A 24,651-nucleotide genomic window follows, 5' to 3' on the forward strand; every position below is an offset into this window, starting at 1 on the left:
TCTTAGAAATATGTGTGGGATTTACTTCAAATTAAACTGGTGAGAGAAGAGGGTTTCAAAATGAACCAATGAGGGGTCGGTGGGTGAAGGTAGGAGTGAGGAAGAGTATAAATGAAACAATTGGCCATGAAGTAATGATTGTTGAAGCTGAATGATGGCTATATAGGGGTTCATTATATTCTATTCTTGTATATGGTTGAAAATTTTACGCAATAAAAGTTATCATGTATCTTTCATACTTATCTTTAAGGTAAGTTTAAAGTTCAAACTGGTGGTTCTGTATGACATGAGTTGAACTTGAGAGCTCTACCTGAGTAATAATTCTAAATATTTTCCTCTCCATCATGGTATAGGCCATTTATAAATGACAATCAGACAAATCCATCTCCACATTACGACCCTGAACTGTTCTGAAAAAAAAAAATGCCTTTTTAGTAATTCCCAAATTGTTTCTCCTTCTTGTGAAGGTATTTTGACCTACACTTTTAGGTCATATTAAGGCAGGCCTGTGCTGGTAAAATCTATGATTTTTAAGACAATCTTTCATTTGCAACATGGACTGAATTCTTACCTGTTCTATCTTGGCTGACGTTTTCTAGACCAAATTTATGAGAAAGAAAATCCATTTGCTTTTCTCCAGCTCCATTGTAACCATGAACAACTGGAATAATCTTTTCACATGGCTCCCTGCTTCCCTCGGCTCCTTTACAGTACATTCTTCACACAACCTCCACAGTGATCTTCAAAATGTAAATCATCTCACATCATTCCTTTCCTTAAAACCTTCCATTGGTTTCCCATTTGAAATTCTCACAGGTCTCATCTCTTAACAGTACCCCCTCACCATGATCCAGACAAACCTTGTACCATCTCAGGTTATTTGCATTTGCATGTATGTTTCTCTGCTTTGTATGCTCTTGCACAAGATCTTCATATGACCAGTTTCTTCTTGCCACTCATGTCTCAGCTCAAATGCCATGTCTTGAGTGTGGATTTCCTCTATCTACTCACCCATATGTATTTGTTTAAGCAAAGTTGCCAAAGTGTACCAGAATTACACGGAGGGCTTTGCCTACCACCTTATTAATCCTATGGTGGTAACATACTGGGGGCTTGCTAGAAACACAGAATTGTAGGCCCCATCCCACACCTACTGAATTACAGTATGTATTTTAACGATATCCCTAGGTGAATGCTATAGACTTTAAAGCTTAAAGCACTCGTCTAACATGTAATGGCTAATAGATGTCTTCTTTTTCTCTTAGTGGTTATTAAAGAATAATTAACCCAACTGACAGTCTTAAGCAACAGTGCTATGTATCTAGGTACATGAATTCTATTGAATGCTCACTAGTTTGAGTATAGCAGGTTATTTTTATGCTCATTTGCAGAAATCTTCCCCAAATACTTGATTTAATACTTTTCCTTTTGAATGTATATTGGTCTATGGGGAACATAATTAGATTCATTTTCCAGGATCCTGGTACTTAAGCAGGTTAATAATTTTTAGTTTTCTCTATAATACTAAGTCTTAAGTCTTAAGATGGGCAACTTTAAAAGCATTCCATCATGGTTTTAGAAAATCACAAATTTCTGAGGAATAATCATGCCACAATGATAAATTCCTGTTTAAATTCCTAGCTCATGTAGTTGTTACTTCACAAAATTCTCCAAGATGTTAAACTGCGCACAAAATTGCCTAAGAGCAATTTTAAGTGAAAAGTCTTTTAATAAAGATTGAATATTACAACACAGCTTTAAATAAACTCATAAAACCTTGAAGTGCAATAAATGCTTTTTATTGTATGCTCATTTCAATGAGTAACATTTAGAAATAATAATTCCACGTAACAGTGACAATCTTATTTTACAGCGTGTACATCATTTACAACCACATGACACACAATTTTAGATTTTCCAAATTTAATATTCTGAAGTTAAGAAAGATAAAAAATTTATTCTCAAGGAACTGATTCTTATCTGGTGCAAAAACAGAAAGGTGAACATTATTTGAAACACAAAACCACAATATAGCATGAAGTAAAATTACATTTTAATTATGCTGAACAGCTGAGTGTAAACATGAAGCAACTAAAACTTAAAAGTACACATCATATGCATTACATTTATGAACAAGATTTTCATTAAATTTCCCTAAACCAGCTTTTTATATTAAGCGCCATTTTGATTTGCAGCATGCTAACACAAAGTGTTGTTAAAGGGATGCATATTTTAAATTTACACACTGTAAACTGAATATCCACCTCCAAACTATTGGCAGCATAGTGTTTTGTTAAATACTGCATAAATACTGCCTCATATTGAAAATGCATGTTAATAACATGGTGTATAGATTTTAAAAATCAAAAATTTCAATAATGGCATAAAATTGCACCTTTAAACATTAGAGCAAGTAAGACTAGAACAATCATACTTGCTAAAACTGTCCTAAAAAAACCTCTAAACATTATAATAGTTAAGAAAACTGTGTTCTCTCAATTTAATCTTTAGATCATTAAGAAATATAGTGCTAACTTTTGCAACACTACTGTTGCATCCATTTTAGAAAGCCACATTTGACTCAAATATACTTTTGTCATAACTGCCATACTGAACAACAATCAACTTGAACATCAGAAAAAAGGGAACTTTAATCTTTAGACCTCACCTTAGACTTCAGCACAGAATGCTATATTTAAACATCCTATCCCATGGTAAAATCTTAGCAGCTCTGAAATTCTTTTAAATAGTATTGAATTAATCTAACCAGTTTTCCAGTGAAATTTTTTTAAATGAATGCACAAAATTTTTTTTAAATGAATGCATAAAACTTGCCATTTCTGGAATTCAATTTCCAGGTACCATATAAAAGGCTCAATGACTAAGTGACTGATGGATGACCCCCACCTCATTTCTAAAATTGCGTAAAAGTGAGGTTTGCTTACCATAGTAAAGCATCGCTAAACTCCTTAATTAGGTATGATCTTTTCAGAAACATTTGTCTCTAGTATGATCAGCCAAATAAAGTGGTTGTCTTTGCTCTTCCCCTCTGTAGTTTAATTATGCATATAATACTATTTAAATAGACAATAAGGTTTTTCTGCAACCATTCTATGGTGCTCCTTAAATTCTTTAATTTTCAGAGGGCTAAGAAACCCCCCATCAATTCAAATATCTTAAGATCTTTAATAAAAAGAATGCAAATTTAATATCAAGCTTTGTAACCAGATGAAAGTTTGTGAAATTATCTTCCCATGTAGCATATTATATTTTCTAAATAGCTTCTTTCTTTATATTGATCTTATTACATAAGAGCCTCTTTGTGGTGTCTCATAATATGCTGGTTTTTTTCTGATGGTCTTCGGAATCCCTTCTTGCAGAATTCACACCTGTGTGGATAGTCTTTTGTATGTATTGATATCACATGCCGTTTAAAGCCAGACGCATCTGTAGTGCTGTATTCACAATACTCACATTGGTAAATCTTCCTTCCAGTGTGAGTCTTCATATGCTTTTTGAGCTCATTTTGTTGTCTGAACCCTCTTTTGCACCTTTTACACTTCAATGACTGATCCTTAGTATGAACTGAAAGGATATGGCCACTAAGAATAAATGGATCTGATGTTTTAAAGTCACAGTGTCTACACTGATGAATCTTCCTACCCTTATGGATATCACTATGCTTTTTGAGCTCAGAAGGCCGATGGAAACCTTTATCACAGACCTCACATTTGTGAGGAAAGTCCTTAGTGTGGACAGATATGATGTGCCGTTTAAGGTCACTTGAGTTGGTGCTCTTATGGTCACAATGAGGACACTGGTGTGTCTTATGTCCTTGAAATAAATCCAGATGGCGTTGAAGCTCCCTCTCATCACCAAATGCTTGGGGACAATGCTCACATTTATATGGCAAATTGTTACCATGCTTAGACTTAATGTGAGTTTTCAGATTTGATTGATCTGCACACCTGAAGACACAATACTGACACTGATATGGCTTCTCACCAGTATGGGTTCTCATATGCTTCTTGAGTTCAGAAGGATGTCGAAAGCCCTTCCCACACTCAACACAAACATGAGGAAAATTTTTGCTGTGGACAGCCAGTAAATGTCGGTTTAACAGTCCTTGTTCTGCAGTTTCATAGTCACAGTATTTGCACTTGTGCATCTTCGGCTCCTTGTCTCTTAATATAAGTTTATTTGAACTCAGTGGACTAGCCTCTCTGTATCTTCGTGTGTATTCCGTAAATTCATGGGTTTTGTCAACTTTGTTTATAAGCTTATGGCTTTCTAAGTGGTTATGGAAACTCACTTTCTTGTTAGTTGTAAAGTCACAATCTGTACACTGATACTTTTTTCTCATCAAATGATCAGGATGATTCTTCATGTGTCTTTTCAAGAATCCCCTGGATTTAAACTTTTTTGTGCAAATATGGCAAGGGTATACTGTCAGGGGCTGTCCATCAGGGCCTATTATAACAGCTAGATTAAAAAAAAAAAAGGGAAGTTGTGACATTTGGCCAGACTGTTTTAAAAGGGTTTTACAGCAAAGGTGCGAAAATTAGCTGACATTCACAATGTGAGAACTATACTAGTGAAATAAAATCCTGTAAGATAAAATGCATATGAAAAGCAATTTATAACAAAGTAGCTCACTAAAAAGTGAGCACTCTACCATAGACTACTCAGCTGCCAAAATGCTGTATCACATGCACTTTGCAAACTAGAAACAGGCACCCTTTATTAAACCAACATGAAATCCTCCTTAAAAATATCATTTGGGTAAAGAGCAAACAAGCATAGTTTTATTAAGTACCAGTAAAACACTTAAAAAACCCAACTATTTAGATGAAACACAAACAGGTACATGTGAGTAGAACTACACTATAAACAACTGACTTATATTCTTGGGTTACAAAAAATACTTCTGCATTTAAAGGAATTATAATATTCATAAAGCAAAGTATTAGTATTTTACCTGTTTGCCACTGCCTGGTTTCTCCCCTTCTCCTCTTCTTAGCTTTTTGTTTAAGTACTTTATTTGTATTAATGCTATCACAAATTTGAAGGTACTGTGCTGCTGTACTGCTTCTGTTTTCCAATGCTGAGTCCAAAGTATTTCCTGAAAAATAAATCGATATACCATTAAACCACATGTATTTATACTTTTTGGTTTTGGTTAGATGAATTACTAGAGATGACATGGCATCAAGTGGCCACTGTGGTACTGAATTTCACAAAGTATATCCATTGTCTCCTTTCTTTTTTACACTCTCTCACACACATGTATATATGCAAACACTTTTAATACAATATCATGTGAAATTAACTTTAAAATATCCCAATTTACTAATCCTAAAGGAATAAACTGATAAGGTGAATGTAATGTAAGAAACTTAATTCTATGACCTTAAACAAAGTCTTCGCATCAGATAAATTTCTCATCAGTGAAGGACAATCAAATTTAAGAGATTTGGCAAAGAAATTTTTATGTGTTAGTTAACCAATACAATCATGGTGACTGTAATACATGACAAACAACAGATTTCTTGTATTTATGCTTTAGAATACCTTTACTTCATGTTAAAAGTATTAAGTATTAAGATTAATTTTTTAAAGTGTTAAGATAAATGTGGCAGTCAATTTACCATAATTTCAGCGGGATCAGTGTATACAAAATAAAGTACTTAATAAAGTCTCAGTTCTCACACTATCTTATGTTATACAATTTAGCTTAAAAATGTAGACCTAAGAAACTGTTTAGCTTAAATGCTATGATACATATGCCTCTCATCAATTCCATTGAAATCTAGTTAAATTTAGAGTCAAATACCTCCTAAAGATAGAAACAGAACAGTAAGACATATTATCATAAAAAAAAAAGTCTCCTTGCTTAAGAAAATAAAAACTATCAACCATGGAATAAATAACACTATATGAAGTGTATTAAAACTTGAAAAAAAAATTAAGCTGGGACATGAGTTTTATGCAACAGCTATATAAATTTACTGGTTGCCATAGAAATTAAGAAAACATTTCCACCCCAAAGAAGACATTAACAAGTGGTTGATATCATGAATAATTTTTACTTTTATGTCAAATAATTTCTATTTTATAATTTTTTCCATAGCAATCTTTTATAGCATATGTAGTAAGTGGCCTAATATTTGCTATCTTTAGGTAAATTTAAAATGAATTGCATTCATAGAATAACGCACATAAATTAATCAGTCCCTCAAAGAGGTAAACTCTTATAACTAGATATGATCAGGCAAGTAGAGTTCAACGAATGTGTCTGTACACACAAACTAATAACCCTATATATACCAAGCAGTAAATAAAACCAGCTACTTAACTTAGATCTCACATATAATGCTCTCTCACCTGATGACTGACAGTCTTCATACCTTCGAGAAACTCTTCTTTCATCTCCTAAAAAAAAAAAAAAGATTATTAAAAACTGCTAGACCAAGTATAATGATTATTGGTGGATTACATCTCAATCTACCAAATCTTACTTTGACCACCGCTCCTTGGATTAAACTTTTTTTGTTGCTGAGTTATTCCACTCCCATAGATTAGATAATTTCACACACTGAAAATAAGGGGTGCTGTCAGCATCCTTGGAACTACTAACATCCAAAAAAAGCTTACTTTTTAAATAAAACCTGGGTAGATATTTCTTTCTGCAGAATACCCTCAAAATTGAAGATGTTCAATAAATGACTGCTGAATGAGTGAACCTTTGGAAAAACCAAGTTAAGATAAATTAATGCATTTGAACAACAAAATTTTTCAAAGTAAAGAGTATACCTGAACCATCTTGTAAATTACTAGGAATGAGATAAAATAGAAAGGGAAATAAATAACTTGATAAATTTACCTTCCATTACGTACTTCCTAGAAGAGCACACCTGGATTTCTGTTCCTTTTCAAAACCTCAATATCTTATTATTTGTGGTGTTAATACATGAAATAAGTTTTTCCAAAAGGGGAATATTTCAATTTTCAAAGGACAGTCCTATTTTAGAAAAAATAAAATTTTTATGGCACTCACTTATACAGGTAGGATTTAAAGTAAACCCTACTGAAAAATACAATGCATTAAGCAAGGTTCATTTTAAATAACACAAGATATGTGGTATGAAAATCATGTAAGTAACTAGAGATGAATCGGTCCACAGCAAAACATTTTATATTAGCCAACTCATGGGGGGCATTAGCATAGCATATTTAATGACCTAAAGGCTGATCAAATAGATATGTTATGTACTTATCAGGTGAAAAAATGCCAGTGTCCTACCATATGCCGCAGCCCAGACAACAGGGACAATTGTTTTATTAACATCAGAGTCCTCAAGCTGAGTCTCAGGGAGAGAAGTTCCTTCCTCTTCCCCTACAATGACTTCCATGTAAACTTCATCTGCTATTTCAGCGCAACCTAAATTTTAGAAATAATTGCTTGTTTATAACCCCAAATATTTAATAAATGGGTAAAATTTTCCAAACAATTTAAATCTTTCAACTTTCAAGATTTCAATTTGGTTAATTTAAAAATTACATTAGGCACTTTGGAGGCTAGTGCCACTAGGAGACAATCATTTATTAGAATTCTTATTCTCCTCTTGGAACCTAGTCCTGTGAAAATGACTTTTAGATTGTATAAAACATGTGCGCTTGAAATATACTGATTTTACAGTCCATTGGGCATTGCAAATTTATAAGAGTTGTATTCCATAATTCTGCCTGATAATTCTTTGGAACTCAGAAAGCACTTCCCATAGAATCAATACTAGAAAGTGGTCCATGCTATACCACATAATATAACTTAAATGTAGTACTGTACATGCAATGAAAAATAATAAAAAAATACTAGTAACTGAAAAAGAATTAAAAATGGAGATCATTAAAACTATATACATATATATTACACAAAATACTGGTGCTCAAGGATATGTGGACACCCTCTAAGAAGCAGGATTTTCAGAGACCCTACTGATGACAAAAGCATTATGTGAGACTCATTTAAAGAAATGCAGTATTGGTGTAAAAAGAATTTAAATCTAGATAGTCAATTAGTATATTTTATGTGAAATAATCCACTTAGATTTAACCTGTTATATAGAAAATTGGCTTGAATTTATGCTTTTCATTTGATTCACATACTGGGACTTTCTATTCACTATTGAAAAATATGGAAAAAATGTGGGGGATAAAAGTATCCTTCTTCTAGTTTTCCCTTCTTTCAATTAGTCAGAAAAAGAAGTTGGTCTAAGTTTTCTACGTCCCCATGGAATTGTGGCATCAGCTAACCTAACCCTCAGTCTCTCACCTTCTACTGTGTCCCTTTTTACTGATCAGTGATTAAAAAAAATAAAGAATTTAGAGACCAAAAAGAAATTATTTAACTCTTTTTCTCTCCAACCAAATCCTCTAGACTCATTTGTTTTGATATTTTCAGCTGTGGCATATTATTCACGTTTGGGATTGGAATTCAGCTCTTCATAGCTTCTAGGGAAGGAAATTTGAGGAGTGGGGATCATAGTGCAGTACAGGTAAAGTCTATAAGCATTGTCAAAGTAATGCACTGAAGTGGAGGCTCTTCATCTTCTAGGGCAAAACAAAGCAGTTTTTGTCGCAGCATGGCAAGAAGACAGAAAAAAACCTTACGGAAGGGCTACATTCCTACACTAAAGGGAGGACAAAGTAGGCAGAGAGTAAAATGTCGTCATAAGAAAATGTGTACCACGGCAGGAAAGGAAATCTGAGGAGATTTTTTTCACCCTGTGGTACTCAGCCCCAAGAAACCTTAAGTAGCAACTACTTGGAGACCATCAAAGGCACAATAATACAATCCTGGCAGCTTGATTGGAAGAATACTTACTCAGCTAATCCCTCAGTGGCAGAAGAACAACCAGTTAGCCCTTCCACTGCTAAATTGAAAGAGAGAGGCCAACAGTGCTCACTGCCATGTGCAAAGAGCACTGGCAGTAAAATTAGACAGACATGAGTTCAAATCCTACCTTCCTCTCTTAATATTGGAATGATCTTGGGCAATTGCTTAATTTCCTTGAGCACTTTTCCTTCCATAAAACAGGGATAATACCACCTACCTCAGAGATAAGTTATGAGAATTAAATGAGATAATACATGCAACATATTCAATAACACACACAAAGTAGATTCTCAGTAATTCCCTACATATTTGTGGGCTCTACTAAAGTCAAGAACCATACGTTGCCAATCTCTGTATTCCTAGTATCTGAAACATAGTATTTTATTTTTGTTTATTTGAAAAATAATGTATGCACAAATGGTCAAAAGGACCATTCCCTTTTAAATTAATTACAGCAAAGGGTCAGACTTATTTTATTGAACTTTGTTCCTATGTAGTGCTTGAATCTCTAAGATTGCTTTGTTTTTAAAAAAGAATGCATCATGGCTACCGATAAGTCACTACAGTGCCTTTTTTTCTTACTGATATCATCTTCTTCTTGAGAAGAATCTTTAACTGCCATGTAAACCATCTTCTCCCGCTGCATTCGGCTCTGGTCAAGCACTCCAGCTACAGAATGTCCATTGGTGTACTCACTTTCTGTGACAATTTCTGTTCCACCTTAAAAATTAAAACACATATCAAAATCAATAAGTATAATGAAATAATTCCTTAAGTTAATAAGGAGGATATATAAAAATATTTTCCTTTAGAAAAATATTCCCTCCAAATATTCCAGTATGAATTTCTAAGAGTCAAGAGAATTTTCTTATAAATTGCACTTTAAATTTTCAGTCATCACTTAGAAATAACAAATGTTAACACTTACATCACACTTATATATGCTAAGCACTACATAAGTCTTTTGCATGTATCTGTGCATTAATCCTCACTATAGCCTTATAAGGTAGTTACTATCTATCATTACAGCCATTTTATGGATGAAGAAACTGAGGCAGAAGGGAGGTTAAGTAATCACCAAAGACCACTCAGCTAAATGGCAGAACCAGGCTTGAAATCCAAGCAGCCTGCCTCTAACCTCTAGCTTCTAGCCTGCCCTTAAATACCTGTAATTTCCTACTCTAAACCAAATCCCCTCCACTCATTTGCTTTGATATTTCAAACTGGAATACTCTACTTATGTTTGAAAAAGTCTAAGGATCTGACTTGTTCTGTATTCTTGCTTTATATTTATATACAATTTAAAAATATTCCATCCCCAAAGAAACCTATAAAAAATCTGTACTTTGAAGGCAATATTAGAATAGTTGCCAAAAAAGATGAGTTCTAATTTCAACTATTATAACAACAAATTAAAATTAGTCTTTGTACCTATTTCAACATCATCTTCAGCCTCAGCTTTAAATATATACACTTTTATAACTTCTGAACCAAATCCATCTTCTTTAACATCTTCTTGTGAGCCATCATTGCCGATTTTTAATGGTGTGTTCCCCATATGCTCTAATTTTTCCCCAACATCATCCACTGTAAAATAAAAAGAGGAAACTATTTCAGTCAGAAAGTACCACTGACATTTAGTGGGTGTTAAGCATAATAAGTGCAACGTGAAATAATGTGTTAACCACCTACCCACTATATTCAATTAATGATCTATTATGCAACTATTAAAAGTGGTATATTTCATGAAAAAACAGTATACAAGATAGATACACTACATGATCACAATTATATTAAAAACTTATTCAAGATTTCAATTTATATATATGAAATAATCTTAACTATACAGCTTTAATTTGAATGGTATGGGAAAAGATTAAATAAACTTCCATCACGTTCAAAATTTTAAGTTAAATCCTAACACCAAAATCAATAACAGAAAATTAAAATACATAGTACTCATAAAATAAGCTGACATAAACACCAATTCCAAAATTAAATAGCACCATGTCTAAAACCAATTAACATGAAATCTAGTATTTAAAGAGGAAACACAGAAAACACCTGAATGATTTCACAACAATGGCTTTTCAGAAATCATAAAAATAAAATCTTAATAAATACTTGTAATTCCTCTTGAGTCGATGGAAGACAACTTCAAATCAGAAATTTTGTATACTTCTAAGTTTCCTATTGTAGGCTTTGCTTCAAAATCATATATAAAGATAAAGCAACAATATCTGAGGATATTACTTACATTTGAAGTATACTTTAAAAATTTGATTCTTTAAGGACAGCATTTAGCTTCAAGTGGCTATTATGTACAAGCTATGCAATGACTTATATTCATAAAGTTTATTCTTTGGACATAAATATTAAACAATATTTTCCCCCAAATATTACATGTGTACCATTTTTTATTTCAATATTTGTCCTGTCTCTATAAAAGTTGAAATGTAATCTAAATTTAAAAATCTTCTCCCTCCATACTATACATATATATATATATATATATCATAGTATCATATATGAAACATAAAGTCACAAAGTCTCTGACTATACCTAAACAATTCCAGAACCACTGAAAACAGAATAAAGTGACATTAAAAAGTTATTAACTCAGTACTCTTAAAATATGAATTTCAGAAAGATCTAAATGGGTCAAAGTCTACTTTTTTTTCTACCTTAGTTTCAAAGTTTTGAACATGCAAATCAAAAACATTATTTTGGCCTTTCAAAATGGTGAAAAGCAACATATTTCAGAAATTCTTTTTGCAGTGCAAAGATATTTAACTTTCTGATTAAATATAAATGATTCCACATTATTTAAGAGTTCAAACAGTTTATTGTTTATGAAAGAGAGCACCTAAATGATCAAAATAAATAGAAAAAAAAATTTCATTCCATCATTGCCCCTAATTCTATTACTACATTTTTGGGCAATTTTTTTTTTTTACAATAGGACAGATTAAAATGAAATAAGAAAAAAAGATGATGAAGACTCTGATATTACTGATTCAATAGCTTCTCTTTTAAAATATGTTGGAAAAAACAATGAGATCACAAAAAAATTAAAAGAGTCAAGTTAAGTCTTCAGAAAAAAAAGTACTTTCTCATTCTTGGGAATAAAGACATAGGATACAAAAAAACTCAAAGTGTCCAAAATATGAGTTTCTTAGGTGGAATAACTTACAAAAAATTAATGAAAAAAAATTCTCTCATTTGATAAATACTACTTTATTATACTTCAGTGGTTTAAATTGAACACAGTTCCTTCTGGGATAAATTGAATTAAAACTATAATTCACAAAATTAAAGCTCATGAAATGAAACAGACATTTGTTTGGTCACTTCTCAACAGTTTTGTACCATAATTTTCGCTTGAAGTGTTGAAATTACTGTTGCTATTCTGATTCCATTTATATCTTTCCTTAAAGTCCATAGCTTAGTGTATCCATTATTTTCTACTTAGATTAGAATCCTCAGAATGGACAATTTTGAAATTTATTGAGAACTAAACTTGTTCTGTATTTAAGTTCATAGATGATGATAAAGTTATTAAATGTGTTAGTGTGCAGTTTTAAGAGATAAACCATTAACTTTACCAAGATTTATTCTATATCCTTTGTTATAGAAAGTACAAAGTTAGCAAAGACTTAATAGGCAATCAACAGACTTTAGAAATAGATCCTCAAAGACTCTTCTTAATGCAGATAATACTCAGAATATCCAAAATTCAAGCTTAACCTTTTTGTTTGTTACAAGGCTTGCAATATTCAAGTCCCGCAGCATTGTTTCTCAATCCATACTACATCTCAGCCAATAATAAGCCTGTAATAATATACACAACACAGAAATCTACTAGCGCTAAAGAGTAAGATGCACTAATTGCCAACACTGCAAAGTTTGCTATTGTTCAATATTCTACAGCCCATTGGCACAATTTGATTAAAATTTAATTTTACCAAAATGTACAATATAATATTCTTTTTTAAAGCTAAGTAGGCTTTTTACTGTACCCTTTTCATGTTACATCCACTAAAATTATATGGTGAATATATTATCAATATAAAGTCCAGCTGACCCTTGAACAATGTGGGGGGTTAGGGGCACTGAGACTACTCACAGTCGAAAATCAGTGTGTAACTTTACAGTTGGCCCTCCATATCTGAGGTTACACATCTGTGGATTCAACCAACCTCAAATTATGTAGTACTGTAGTACATATTTATTGAAAAAAAAGTTCCTTGTATTAGTAGGCCCGCACAGTTCAAACCTGTGTTGTTCAAGTGTCAACTGTATGTTGATGTACCACAGGGATGTGGTGAGGCAATGTGTAAAGGATCTGTATTTCACAATGTGAAACAAACAAAACTTAGTAACATTTAAATCACAAAGATATTCCACTCGCAGGTATATGTACCCAAGAGATCTGAAAATCTATGACCACAAATACTTGCACAAGAATGTTAATAGCAGCGTTATTCGTAATAGCCAAGAAGTAAAAATAATCCAAATGTCCATCACCTTATAAATGGATAAACCACATATCCATATAATGAAATATTACTCATTGATAAAAAAGAATAAAGAACTGACACATGCTACAATATGGATGATCCTTGAAAGCATTCTACTAAGTGAAAGAAGCCAGACACGAAAGGCCACATTTTAGATGATTCCATTTATATGAAATGTTGAGAACAGGCAAATCTATAGAGAGAGAAACTGGATTAGTGGTTGCCTGATGGGTGGCAGGAGTAGGAGGTGGTGACTGCTAAAGGGTATGGGGATTTCTTTTGGGGGGAAGAAAAAATTCTAAAATTAATTATGGTGATAGTGATACAGTTCTGTGAATATACTAAAAACCACTGAGTTGCATACCTTAAAAGAGTGAAGTGTATGGTATGTGAACTACATCTCAATAAAGCTGTTATATTTAAAAAAATACAAAGATGTTAACTTTTCTCTTTCACTCCTGAAACTGGTGGTTTGATGAACCATCCCATAATAACCCTACCAAGATATTTTGCTTTATACAAAACTATGTTTCTGAAAGAAATATAAGCTGATTTTATATAAAGGTAAAAAAAATAATTTGAATGCATTATATTGGCTCATTATTAAAGGAATCTCCCTCTGTAGCAAAGCTTTCTTAAAAGAAATCATCACCCATGAATGCCTTATGGGTATTAGGTATTTTTAAAGAATAGCACACCTGGGATAACCTTAGACAGACAAAGTTATCTTATATTAATTTCCAAGTTACTCAGCACAAGTGAAAGAGCCTATCTGCTAAAATAAAGAAATTGTGACATTTGACCTGAAAGAGGGAATAACTCAGATGCACTTCAGAAACCAAAAGAAGACAAACTCCTACCACTAAAACTCAGCTACTGATAAGGTTTCCTTATAGGAATAGTTAGGGATTCAGGAACACAACAGAAGTCTGTTTTAAATCCTCAACTTTATCTCTTAGAGTTGTTTGAAGATATCTTGGGAAAAAAAACAGCCTTTTAAAATCAACATTGAGGCCTTTCAAGGCAATTTATTCTCTAACTCCTGAAAGATTCAATAGTCAACAAATACCAAGAGGTTAAAAAAAATGAATTGAAGATTAAGAGATGAAGAAAACAGTAAATAAAAATAAAATTTTGAATAAAATAAAGTAAGTGAAAATAGTAATAAAGAGAAATCAGTCCTAATTTGAGTATTCTAACCATTAGAAAAATGGCCAAGGATCTGGGTGGTGCGAAAATGGATGATATAAAAAAATTTTAATTTTTGTATATCCCATTTTCCACAATAAAAAAATTGCTGAAGTTTAAAAGGGGTTTTTAAAAAACATTGCTGTTTCTTTACTAATGATTAAGGAGCTAATTAATCCCCAATCTAAATTCCCCCGAAAATGAACCCACAGCAGTTCAAATATTATGAGCAGCACAATGTTCTTTATAATTTTCAGTCTAATTTTATTAGACTAGAAAGACAGAAGTCTTTGTATTTGACATATATGGTAATATCAAGAAAAAATTTCGAAATTAAAATATTCTAGAAAGTCAAAAAAATTTTTGTAGAATCAAATCATAGAATATATGTTAAGGTGTGCCTATTCACAATATATAAGACGTTTAAATTTTAGACCACTTTAATACCAAAGATTTTAATTTGACAAGTATCCTTTTAAAGGCATATTGAATTTATTTTGGTATAGAAAGACTACCGACTTTTGCCATACCATAACCATAGTTTTGCTTTTTTTTAAATGCCAGGTTAAGAAGTAAATATGAAGTTGCTTTTGTAATCCACATCAATTTAAAAAGAGGTAGTAACATTTGCACAGAGTTCTTTTAGTGGCTTAAACCATTCCCTTAAAAACAACGTACATATTCACTTTCAAAAGCGCTTAGGAAAAAAGTTAACATTTCAGACTTCAGAAACATATTTACAAATTAAGTAAATCTAAATTGTTTTTAGTTTTAAATTCACTGATGCACACATAAAACATGCAATCACTTTCACATATACACAATTATTCTGCCCAGTAATGCATCCCCAATCAACAATGTTTTATCTTAAAAAGAAAAGAACAAAATTCCTCCCTGGAAAAGTGAAGTCTTCATCTAACCTTTACTCCTTCTAGCATGAAGCCTTCAAATTTTGTAAGAATAGACCCACTTCTTCCTCAAGTTCCATCAACAACTTATCATGAGATTTTTATTATTGTTGCTGTTTAGGCAAACCTACCACTTAAAATAAAAACAAGATATTTTTATCTTCGTCATTCCGATAGCATGTCTTAAGGACATTGTAAAGCAGTCTGAAATAAATACGTTTAAAGTATTTTTGCAGAGATTATACACACACATATATAGTCAAATAGAAAATAAACACAGGAAGAATTGTAGAATACAATCTGAGTTGATAGTTTACTTTTCAAGTATTTAACGAAAAAACTAATTACACATTTCTTAACATATTATGCTTAAATTCCTAAGCAAAACTAAACTGACAACTCCAGTACCTGTCATATTAAAAAGAAAGCAGGAGGGAGCCTATGGCTCAAGTGGTAGAGCGCATACTTAGTATGCAGGAGGTCTTGGATTCAATCCCCAGTACCTCCTCTAAAATAAATAAATAAACTTAATTACCTCCCTGCACTTAAAAAAAAAAAAGAAAAAAGAAAGCAGTGGCCATATAAACTTTCCATTTTGAAATATATATATATATTTACCATTAAAACTTTGTATTTTTTAAACCTTCCAATCTATATTTTTGTTCTAATATATTAATAAATTGCATTATTTTACTTCATTGTGGGTATGGAGTTTCATTGAGTAAACTAAAAACACGAGCAAATTCAAAAAAACATCTCAACACAGCTTTGAAAAAAGTTCTTCAAAAAGATGACTTCCATGACTTTTATTGAAAAGATTCCTCATCCTAGAAAACCTTTCCGTGTTATATATAAATCAATCTACCAAGTAATTATGGACTTTAAATTTCACTTACACGATATCATTAAGTAGTCTTCAGAAGTGCTCTTGACATCATCATCATCATCATCATCATCTTCGGTTTTAATAGTAACTGTAGAACCAGGAACACCACCAGCTGCTTGAATCACAGTTTCTGTATCTGAATTAGTTACAAGAACCTCCTCTGATACCATCGTGGGAGAGTCGACTCCTGAAACACAGTCTTGGACCACATGTTCTAAGTGTCCATCAGGACCAGTAACAAGGTCAGCCACAAAAACCTGCTCAGGTACTCTAACGGTTTCTGTAATTAGCTCAGACGTCAAGATGTGATCACCATCATCTTCCTCTAAATCTTCTTCAATAGCAACATCAGCCTCAAGTACAGCTTCAGGAACAATTACACCTTCTGTTACTACATCAGTCTCGGTGATGATATCAGGCCCATGGACAACTTCAGCTGCAAGGCCATGATCAAGAGTTATCCCATCATCTGTGACAACATCGGAAACTAATACAGCCTCAGGAACTGAAACAACAATATGGTCTCCATCGATATGTGCAGTACCAGCCATTCCAGCCACTATAATACAAACAATTATCCAAAAAAAGTAAAGTTATTTTATTAATTAAAATTATTATACTTAGTATATCAGATGACATAAAATAGTTTTAAAATATGAAACAGCCCTGGCCAAACTATCATTTTAAAAAAAATCACACAATTTAACTGCAATAAAAATCATTACTGACCAGGAATTAGGGCAGAGGTGGGTGAAAACAATGTCAGTAAAATCTAAATTAAGACCTTAAAATTAATGTACTTTATTTTCAAGTAAAACAAAAAAGCCACAGTGAGATATTACCACATACCAATTACAACAGCTAAAACAAAAAACTGTGATAACACCACAGGTTGGGGATGCAGAGAAACTGGATCTCTTATATGTAACAGTAGCAGCCACTCTAGAAAATAATTTGAGAGTTTCTTACAAAAAACACGGTCTTACCAATACAACCTAATAATTACACTCTGGCATTTTCCCAGATATATTAAAACATACATTTACAAAAAAAGCTGTATATGAACATTCATAATAGTTCATAGCAGGCTTTTATTCCTAGTAGCAAAAAATCGAAAACAGCCCAAATGTCCGTAAGAAGATAGATGGCCGGTTAAACCAACTCTGGCTCATCCTTACTATGGGATACTACTCAGCAGTAAAAAACGGACAAACCATTGATACATTCACAACAATCTGAATCAATATCCAGAAAATTATGCTAAGTAAAAAAAGAAAATTTTCAACAGTTACTGTACCATATAATGTACAAATGGAATCATTTATATAATATTCTCAAAATTCTACAACTTCAGGGATGGAGAACAGACTAGCAGTTCTAGTGTGAGGGGTGAAATTGTGGTGTGATGAAGGGTAGGGGGTGTGTGTGAATATATTGGCATAGCATATATATGGTGATAGAACAGTTCTGTATCTTCATTGTAGTAGTCCCTACGCAAATTAATATATGGGATTAAACTGCATAGAACTATATACACTCACACACACAAAAATGGTGAAAACCAAATAAGGTCTATAGTCTAGTTAACAGTAGTGCACCAATGTTAATTTTCTGTTTTTGACATTGTACTACGATTATATGAGATGTTACCATTTAAGAAAGATGAGTAAAGGGTATACAGGACCCCATGGACTATTTTTCTACTTCCTGTGAGTCTAGCATTTCAAAAAATTAAAATTAAAATAAAAAGGGATAGACGGGATTTCAAAATTGTAGAACAGATAAACAAGATTATACTGTACAGCACAGGGAAATATACACAAGATCAAATCTAAAAAAAAAATAAAATAAAAAATAAAAAGGATGCACAAACATAAAAGGCTGCTAACATGTTACATTGAGTTAATAAAATATAAGTTTATTATATTAGAAAAAATGTATTATGAACATAAAAGTCCCTGAACTTCTTTATTTTATGAGAATTACTATATACAAAACTAGAAAGCATCCTTCTTATTGAAGTCTAGTCAGTTTACAATGTTGTATCAATTTCTGGTGTACAGCATCTTTTAACATCTGATTTGGGGAGAAAAAACTCAACTCATTTTAGATAAAGATTTCATTTGTTTATTTAAAAAGCATGCATAGACTCTAAATTGTACTGAATTCTAAATTAGTAAATCTGCAGAAGAAAAGTTTTAAATAATGTTTTTCCTGAGCAGGATGGTAAACACCAATTCCTACCCCCTTATAACTATTGTAAGGGTGTAAAATTCCTTCATGAGTAATTCTGTTATATTCTGCCTCTCTGGAGTGGTAGAGTAAACAAGTTAAGAGAATTTGTGGGCTAACTTATAACAAAATTATCTACATGAAATAATCCAGTACAAAGTTTGTTTTTTTTAACATAATGATCACTGCCTACAAAGTAATACCTGAAAGAGTGCCACTTGCTATGCATTATCCACTATTACTAACCAATTCATTATGGAAGTTGTTAATAAGTTAGGATGGAGACGAGTGAACACTATTAATACCCTAACACACCGAGGTGGCCCACATTCTGCCTATGGAGTGTGTATCTCCTAAGCCTATCGTTCTCTCTCACCTTCTGAGACAGCCCGCACTCTGTCTCTGGAGTGTGTATCTACTTTTACTTTAAGCTAAACACCCACCCCTACGCCTTGTTGCCTCTCTGGCCTTCTGAGATGGCCTGCACTGGGTCTATGGAGTGTGCATCTCTCTGAATAAACCTACTTTCACTCTAAAAAAATACCCTAACACATCAAAAAATAACAATGAGAAGGGAAAGGTGCCTTTCAGGATCACCTTCCTTTCAACTCTTCTGTATCTTTTCCCTATTCTCAAACTCTCAACTGAACCATCGTATTACCTCAAAATGACACAGCCCTCAACCTTAAAAATCTGGTAGAGAAAGGGAGTATGTATAGAACAAATACTTTCTATTCCCTCATTACTCCACTGGCCATTTCTGGAGGTGAGGAGAAGGTGGGGGTTCAAATTTAGTATTCAATCAGAATGGAAATGTGGTTTTTAGTAAGGAAAAATTAAATGTTATGCCTATAAAATTCAGAGTATTGAAATTCCATGTATATGAACAACAAAATTAGTATTTTATAAAATCTTTTCACAAGTCAGACTTAAATTGTGAGAAATTCCATTTATTTTAGAGCATTGTTGGAAGCTAATTTGGTTCCTGAGAGTAGACACTAGGGAAGAATGGAAGGACAGAATAACGCAAGTGCTAGCTTGGGTTCAGATTAACCTGTTTGGGAGAATTCTAAGATGAAATAAGTGTTTTTCAGCTTGCTTAGCTTTTACTCTAGCAGGAACTTGTAGGTCAAAATAAATCAGGGCTAAACCAAAATGAATTCAAATATGCTTGTTTACCCTAGACCAAGAACTGATGAATTCCCTATAGGGTACTAGAAGATTACTCAGACCAAGATCCAAGATGTCTTTTATTAAATTTTGTTCTTTCCTCTTATCAGTTCATCTGTTAGATTCCACTGAATTTCTAAACAAAGTCACTTATTTTAGCTATACACAAGCTATATTTATTGAGTACTGACTATGCACCAAGCAACCTAAATCTTTTACATATATTACCTCATTTAAGCCTCAGAACTGTATAGTATGGTGTGTTATTATCCCCATTTTAAATATGAAGGAACTATCGTTTATAGAGGTTAAATAAGATTGCCCAAGGTTTAAGTTGGGAACTGAATTCATTGTTTCACCCCAGACTGGCTTTTTTTCACTTGGTTAAATGAGGAGAATAGAATTTATTTACTCTAGAGACCGTTTTTTTTTTTTTTAAATAAATTTATAGGATTAACCAAGTGAACCACTACTAAAGGAATAGTTTGAGAAAGAATGAAAAGACCTACCAAAAAAGTCAATCATTTAAATGTTAAGGCATTCAGTAAGCAGCATTAAAGAGCATTAAAAATTTATCTCACTAGGTAGCAAATTAGAAATGATATGAAGAAAATAATTTAAAAAGTGTGAAATCAATTAGATAACCAGGTAACAGTAAGAAACAAGTCATCATTTCCCTTCTTACTAAAGTTATTACATTTAAATGTGAATACCTGGAATCTCACCAGAAGGACAGCATAAAATTTGGTATTTGCTGGGTCTGTCTTGGGCTACTAAGAAAGACTATTTTGTTGCTGAAATCCCAAAGCAATATGGATTCTTTTTAGCAATGAAATCTTAACAACTAAACTAAATGGCACAGATTCCAACCATTATACTGAGATGTGTGCAAAATTATTACATAAAGTATACTACTATAAAATTTAAACTCTCAAATATCCTTCAAAAGAAACTGTTCCAATACATTTCTGAATTAAATTAATAGTTCAGATTCTTAATATAGTTGCTACCCCTTTCCAACCAAGAACCTTACAGAATTTACAGATCCTGTACCACACAGTGTGCTTACCTGGCTAGCGCTACCTATGTATGGTAAACTCTTATGTTTCACAAATATCATTAATTTATGAGACTTCAGATAGATATCTAAGTTTTGATGTTAGCCAAAACTTAAAGAATGTATCTAATTTCTAATGAAATTTTAGAATTTGGAAAGGTTAGTATTAGATATAATAAGGGATTAATTAAATCTGAAGACACTGAGGAGAGACAATGGAAAGAAAAGTAAGAGGAACTCCAAGTAAATGTTCACCAGCACCAATTAGACATTTTTTTTCAATCTTTGAAAGGAATTAAGCTTTACTTGCTAATGGGCAACTTCTTTAGGACTGAAGGAGGTTCTGGCACTGTACCAAATGCCAGAGGGTAGGCAATATTTTGTATTAAATGGAAGAAATAGTGTGTTTCTTCTACTTAAAATGTCTTATTTTTAAGAGGTAAAAAAGTTGACATTTCAACCAAAACTTAATTTACCATACTGAATTTCAAGTGTGCCAGTATTTGAAAAACTCTCTCCAGCAAAGAATTCACAAAATTCTTTTTGAAATCTTACTCTTCAGCTCTTTGTCCTTCTTCTAGAATTTATCCCTTTTTCACCTAAAATCACTTCTAAATCATCCCTAATTAACACAACTCACTTCTGACTCAGCAGAATAAATCTATGATTCCTTTCTATTTCATCAATTAACTACATAGTCATCTCAATTCCCACCACACTGAATCTTGATCTACGCACTGCAGCTTTATCCATCAGACAGACTATCAAGGAATCATAGAACTAGAGAGGACATTAAATGTTATCTAGTTCAAACCCCTCATAAAAGTGAATTAAGTAATTTGCTCAAGTTTACACAGATAATAGGACTGCCAAGACTAGACTCCAGTTCTTCTGACTCTCATTACTGTGGGCTTTACAACAGGAGACACAAAAACATATTCAACCATATTATCTGAAAACAGTAGGAGCATTTTCTTAAGTATCACTTGTTGTAATCCCCCATTCCTAATTTCATCTTTGACAGTTCCACAATAGCTCATGTTTCTGTTTACTTTTTATCCCAATTTACCATTTGTCTTTTCCATTCTCACTCTGATCTTCTCTTTAATTCTTACCACCCTTTCCCTGACTCTTATACTTCACTATCTTCTATCATTCACTGACTCTGCCCAAATTCAGTTTCTTTGCTGACTGTCAGTGGAATCTTAGCATCTTCATCAAAATGACTACTGTTAAGAGGGTACTGAAAAATGTGGCCACACAAGTAGGAATTTTTTTCTTTTTCAAAAAAAGAAAAATGTAATGCTATTAGTAACAACTTTCTGAGGATATGGCATCAGAATATGATTAATCACCTAGTGCAAGATATTCCTCTATCACTATATAAACATCTAACTTCTTTGAAATGACTGAAGTGCTTACTTTTTTACCTCTAACAATGCAACTTAAACTGTATTTTAGAAAACCAATTTAGTATCTCCTACATGCGAGAACTGATGCAGGTATTTATGCAAATTGGCTTTTCATTTCCAATGATATATTACCACTATATTCCAAAGTTCTTTACCTCAAACTGCCCACAAAATTATAAGAATGATTTTAACTAGACTACTGACACATAGCTTCACTTTAAGAAAATAAGCCCTACAAATGTGCTTTCCCAGCAAAAGAACAATTTTTCCTTGTAATTACCCCCTTCCTTAATATAGATTTTATATTTAGCATGTTCTGACTTTTCAAAAAGAAAGAAAAAAATACAACAAAGAAAATGCTTTACCAAAATCCTGCATAATCATGGTATGGGCCATTCTAGAGTCTGATGTGTGTAGTCCAAGACTTCCAACACCTGAATCCATACTTAACAAAATGCATTCACAAATCTCTGTAAAAGAAATGGTTTTAAAAATAGTTTAAATACATTTAGGCTACAGCCAGCAGTTTTGAGAAAAAAATGGCTATTGAAAATGTGTCTCTCAACCAGGTGTGCAAATCTCATTACAAAGGAAAACAAAACAAACAAACAAAAACCTCTATTAGATGACTTATGTGACAACCATAAGTAAAAGAAGGGCCAAGTGGAAGTAAACCAAAGATAATGGAGAATAAGCACAGTAAGGGTGATGAGCCATAGGGAAGTGATAGAAACAAGCAAAAGAACAAAACTGTAGCATTGAGGTTCCAGTTAAAATACAGGTTATAAAAGAAGAAAAGGGAGAACAAGATGACAACAGACAATAGTTGGGATATTTATACATTACTAGAGGACTCAGATGTCTAGTATTAGTGAATTTCATCCAGTGGCTCTCATCCATTTCTTCCAGACCCAGATCAGCCCTGCAGCGTAGCTCTGCAGATAAACTTGTGTTTCACCTCTGGATCCCGGGGTTCTACTTATAATGTAAAATGTTCTATCCCAGTATCCCTGGAGTTCTTTGAGCCAGTAAGGACGTCTGGCCTCACTCTACTACATTCTCTTGTCTCACAGTTTTGAGGACTCATGAAACATGACTGCTTCCTAAATATGGTAAAGATAAGATCAATCACATACAAACATTTAGCAAATTGTTTCTTTCAGAATATCTTTTACTTGTATAACTGATAGCTTTAATTCTATAACTGATTTTTTTCATTAATGATTAATAAAGTCATGCTAGCCTCATGTTAGTTTTAAAAGCAAGGGTTAAACCTATTTCATTTCAAATCACTTACCCTATATTTAAGACCACCAGACAGTATGGAACCAAAAGTCAGATTCTGTCACTCAACATATTTCTTACAACTGTGTGTATACTTCCCTTTCAACTATAAGATTCTAAGTAAATCAGCCAAAAAATCTGTCAATTTTATAAAACACTTCCTCATTTTTAGTTGAGTGGTTAATAAATTGGGCTATATTGCACAAAAGATGAGGTTACATCATTAAGTTTTAGAAAGTTTTAGAAAGCTGCCATGTAAGACAACTTAATCTATCCTTAAAAAAAGTACAGGAGATCACTAAGAATTTTTTCCCCTTGCCTCAAAGTTCTATAGGTGTACCGGAGGCAGGAGAGACTCACAGAGTAATCTTTATCAACATTTGAGTCATGTATATCACAATTCTACAGCAGTAGGTGACATCTCTGTATATTAAAACAATTCAAAAAATTACTTTCTGTGTGAGCAAAATTACAAATTTTTAGAAATTCTTAGCTGTATTTTCTCTTTTCAAATACCATATTGTTTTCTGCCTTCAAAATGAGGTCTAGAAGGGCCAAGAGAGTTCACAATAAACTACCTATATGTCCACAGAAATAAATTAAAATGCCAAAAGTATTTATTTTTAATTTAAAATAGTGTACTATTTCAAATTTAATTAGAGCAACCGCTTTCTTTACCACGTAACTAATAGAACAATTACGAACATCTTAAAAATGTTTTAAACATTTAATTTTGTTTAATTATTAAATAAGATAAAACATTAAGTAATTTGTTAATCACCTTAATATGAGTGTCTCGAAGAAACTGTAGATTTTCTTACATATTGTAAAATACAGTCTGCAGCAATTTCTTTTTGTTATTGTTCCTTCTGAACTATTATTTTCTTTGGAAAAACGTCCTTTTTACCTATTGTAAAAATACACTCAACATTAGATATGTTAAAACATTGCCAAATCTCTTACACAACTTAAAAATTTTTCGTCACACTTTAACATTCAGGGTGAGTTTGGGAAGGGTTCATAAGCTTAAATCTGTCAATCAAAAAGCAACCGAAGGGATTCTAACAGAAACTACCTACGACGACATAAGCAACGTTA

The 24,651-nt window shown here is 32.6% G+C and overlaps 1 protein-coding gene across 4 annotated transcripts; it reads right to left on the bottom strand.

The window, feature by feature from the left end:
- Positions 1-1,813: 1,813 nt before the first annotated feature.
- On the bottom strand, positions 1,814-24,454 carry ZNF711 (zinc finger protein 711). Of its 4 annotated transcripts, none has more exons than XM_010983399.3 (9): positions 24,335-24,454; positions 23,116-23,372; positions 22,635-22,739; positions 16,409-16,957; positions 10,328-10,483; positions 9,479-9,616; positions 6,385-6,432; positions 4,979-5,122; positions 1,814-4,482 (listed from the first exon to the last, which is right to left on the bottom strand). In XM_010983399.3, exons 3-9 carry the CDS (start codon positions 22,711-22,713, stop codon positions 3,305-3,307), a joined length of 2,292 nt encoding a protein of 763 aa, XP_010981701.1. In that variant the 5' UTR covers positions 22,714-22,739; positions 23,116-23,372; positions 24,335-24,454; the 3' UTR covers positions 1,814-3,304. The 4 variants fall into 4 exon arrangements, with proteins under 4 accessions (XP_010981701.1, XP_010981702.1, XP_031301838.1 ...); XM_010983400.3 differs by having other exon boundaries at positions 23,111-23,372; XM_031445978.2 differs by lacking the exon at positions 23,116-23,372.
- Between the last annotated feature and the right edge of the window lie 197 nt (positions 24,455-24,651).

Source organism: Camelus dromedarius, chromosome X, assembly GCF_036321535.1.
Source record: "Camelus dromedarius isolate mCamDro1 chromosome X, mCamDro1.pat, whole genome shotgun sequence".
NCBI classification, from domain to species: Eukaryota; Metazoa; Chordata; class Mammalia; order Artiodactyla; family Camelidae; genus Camelus; species Camelus dromedarius.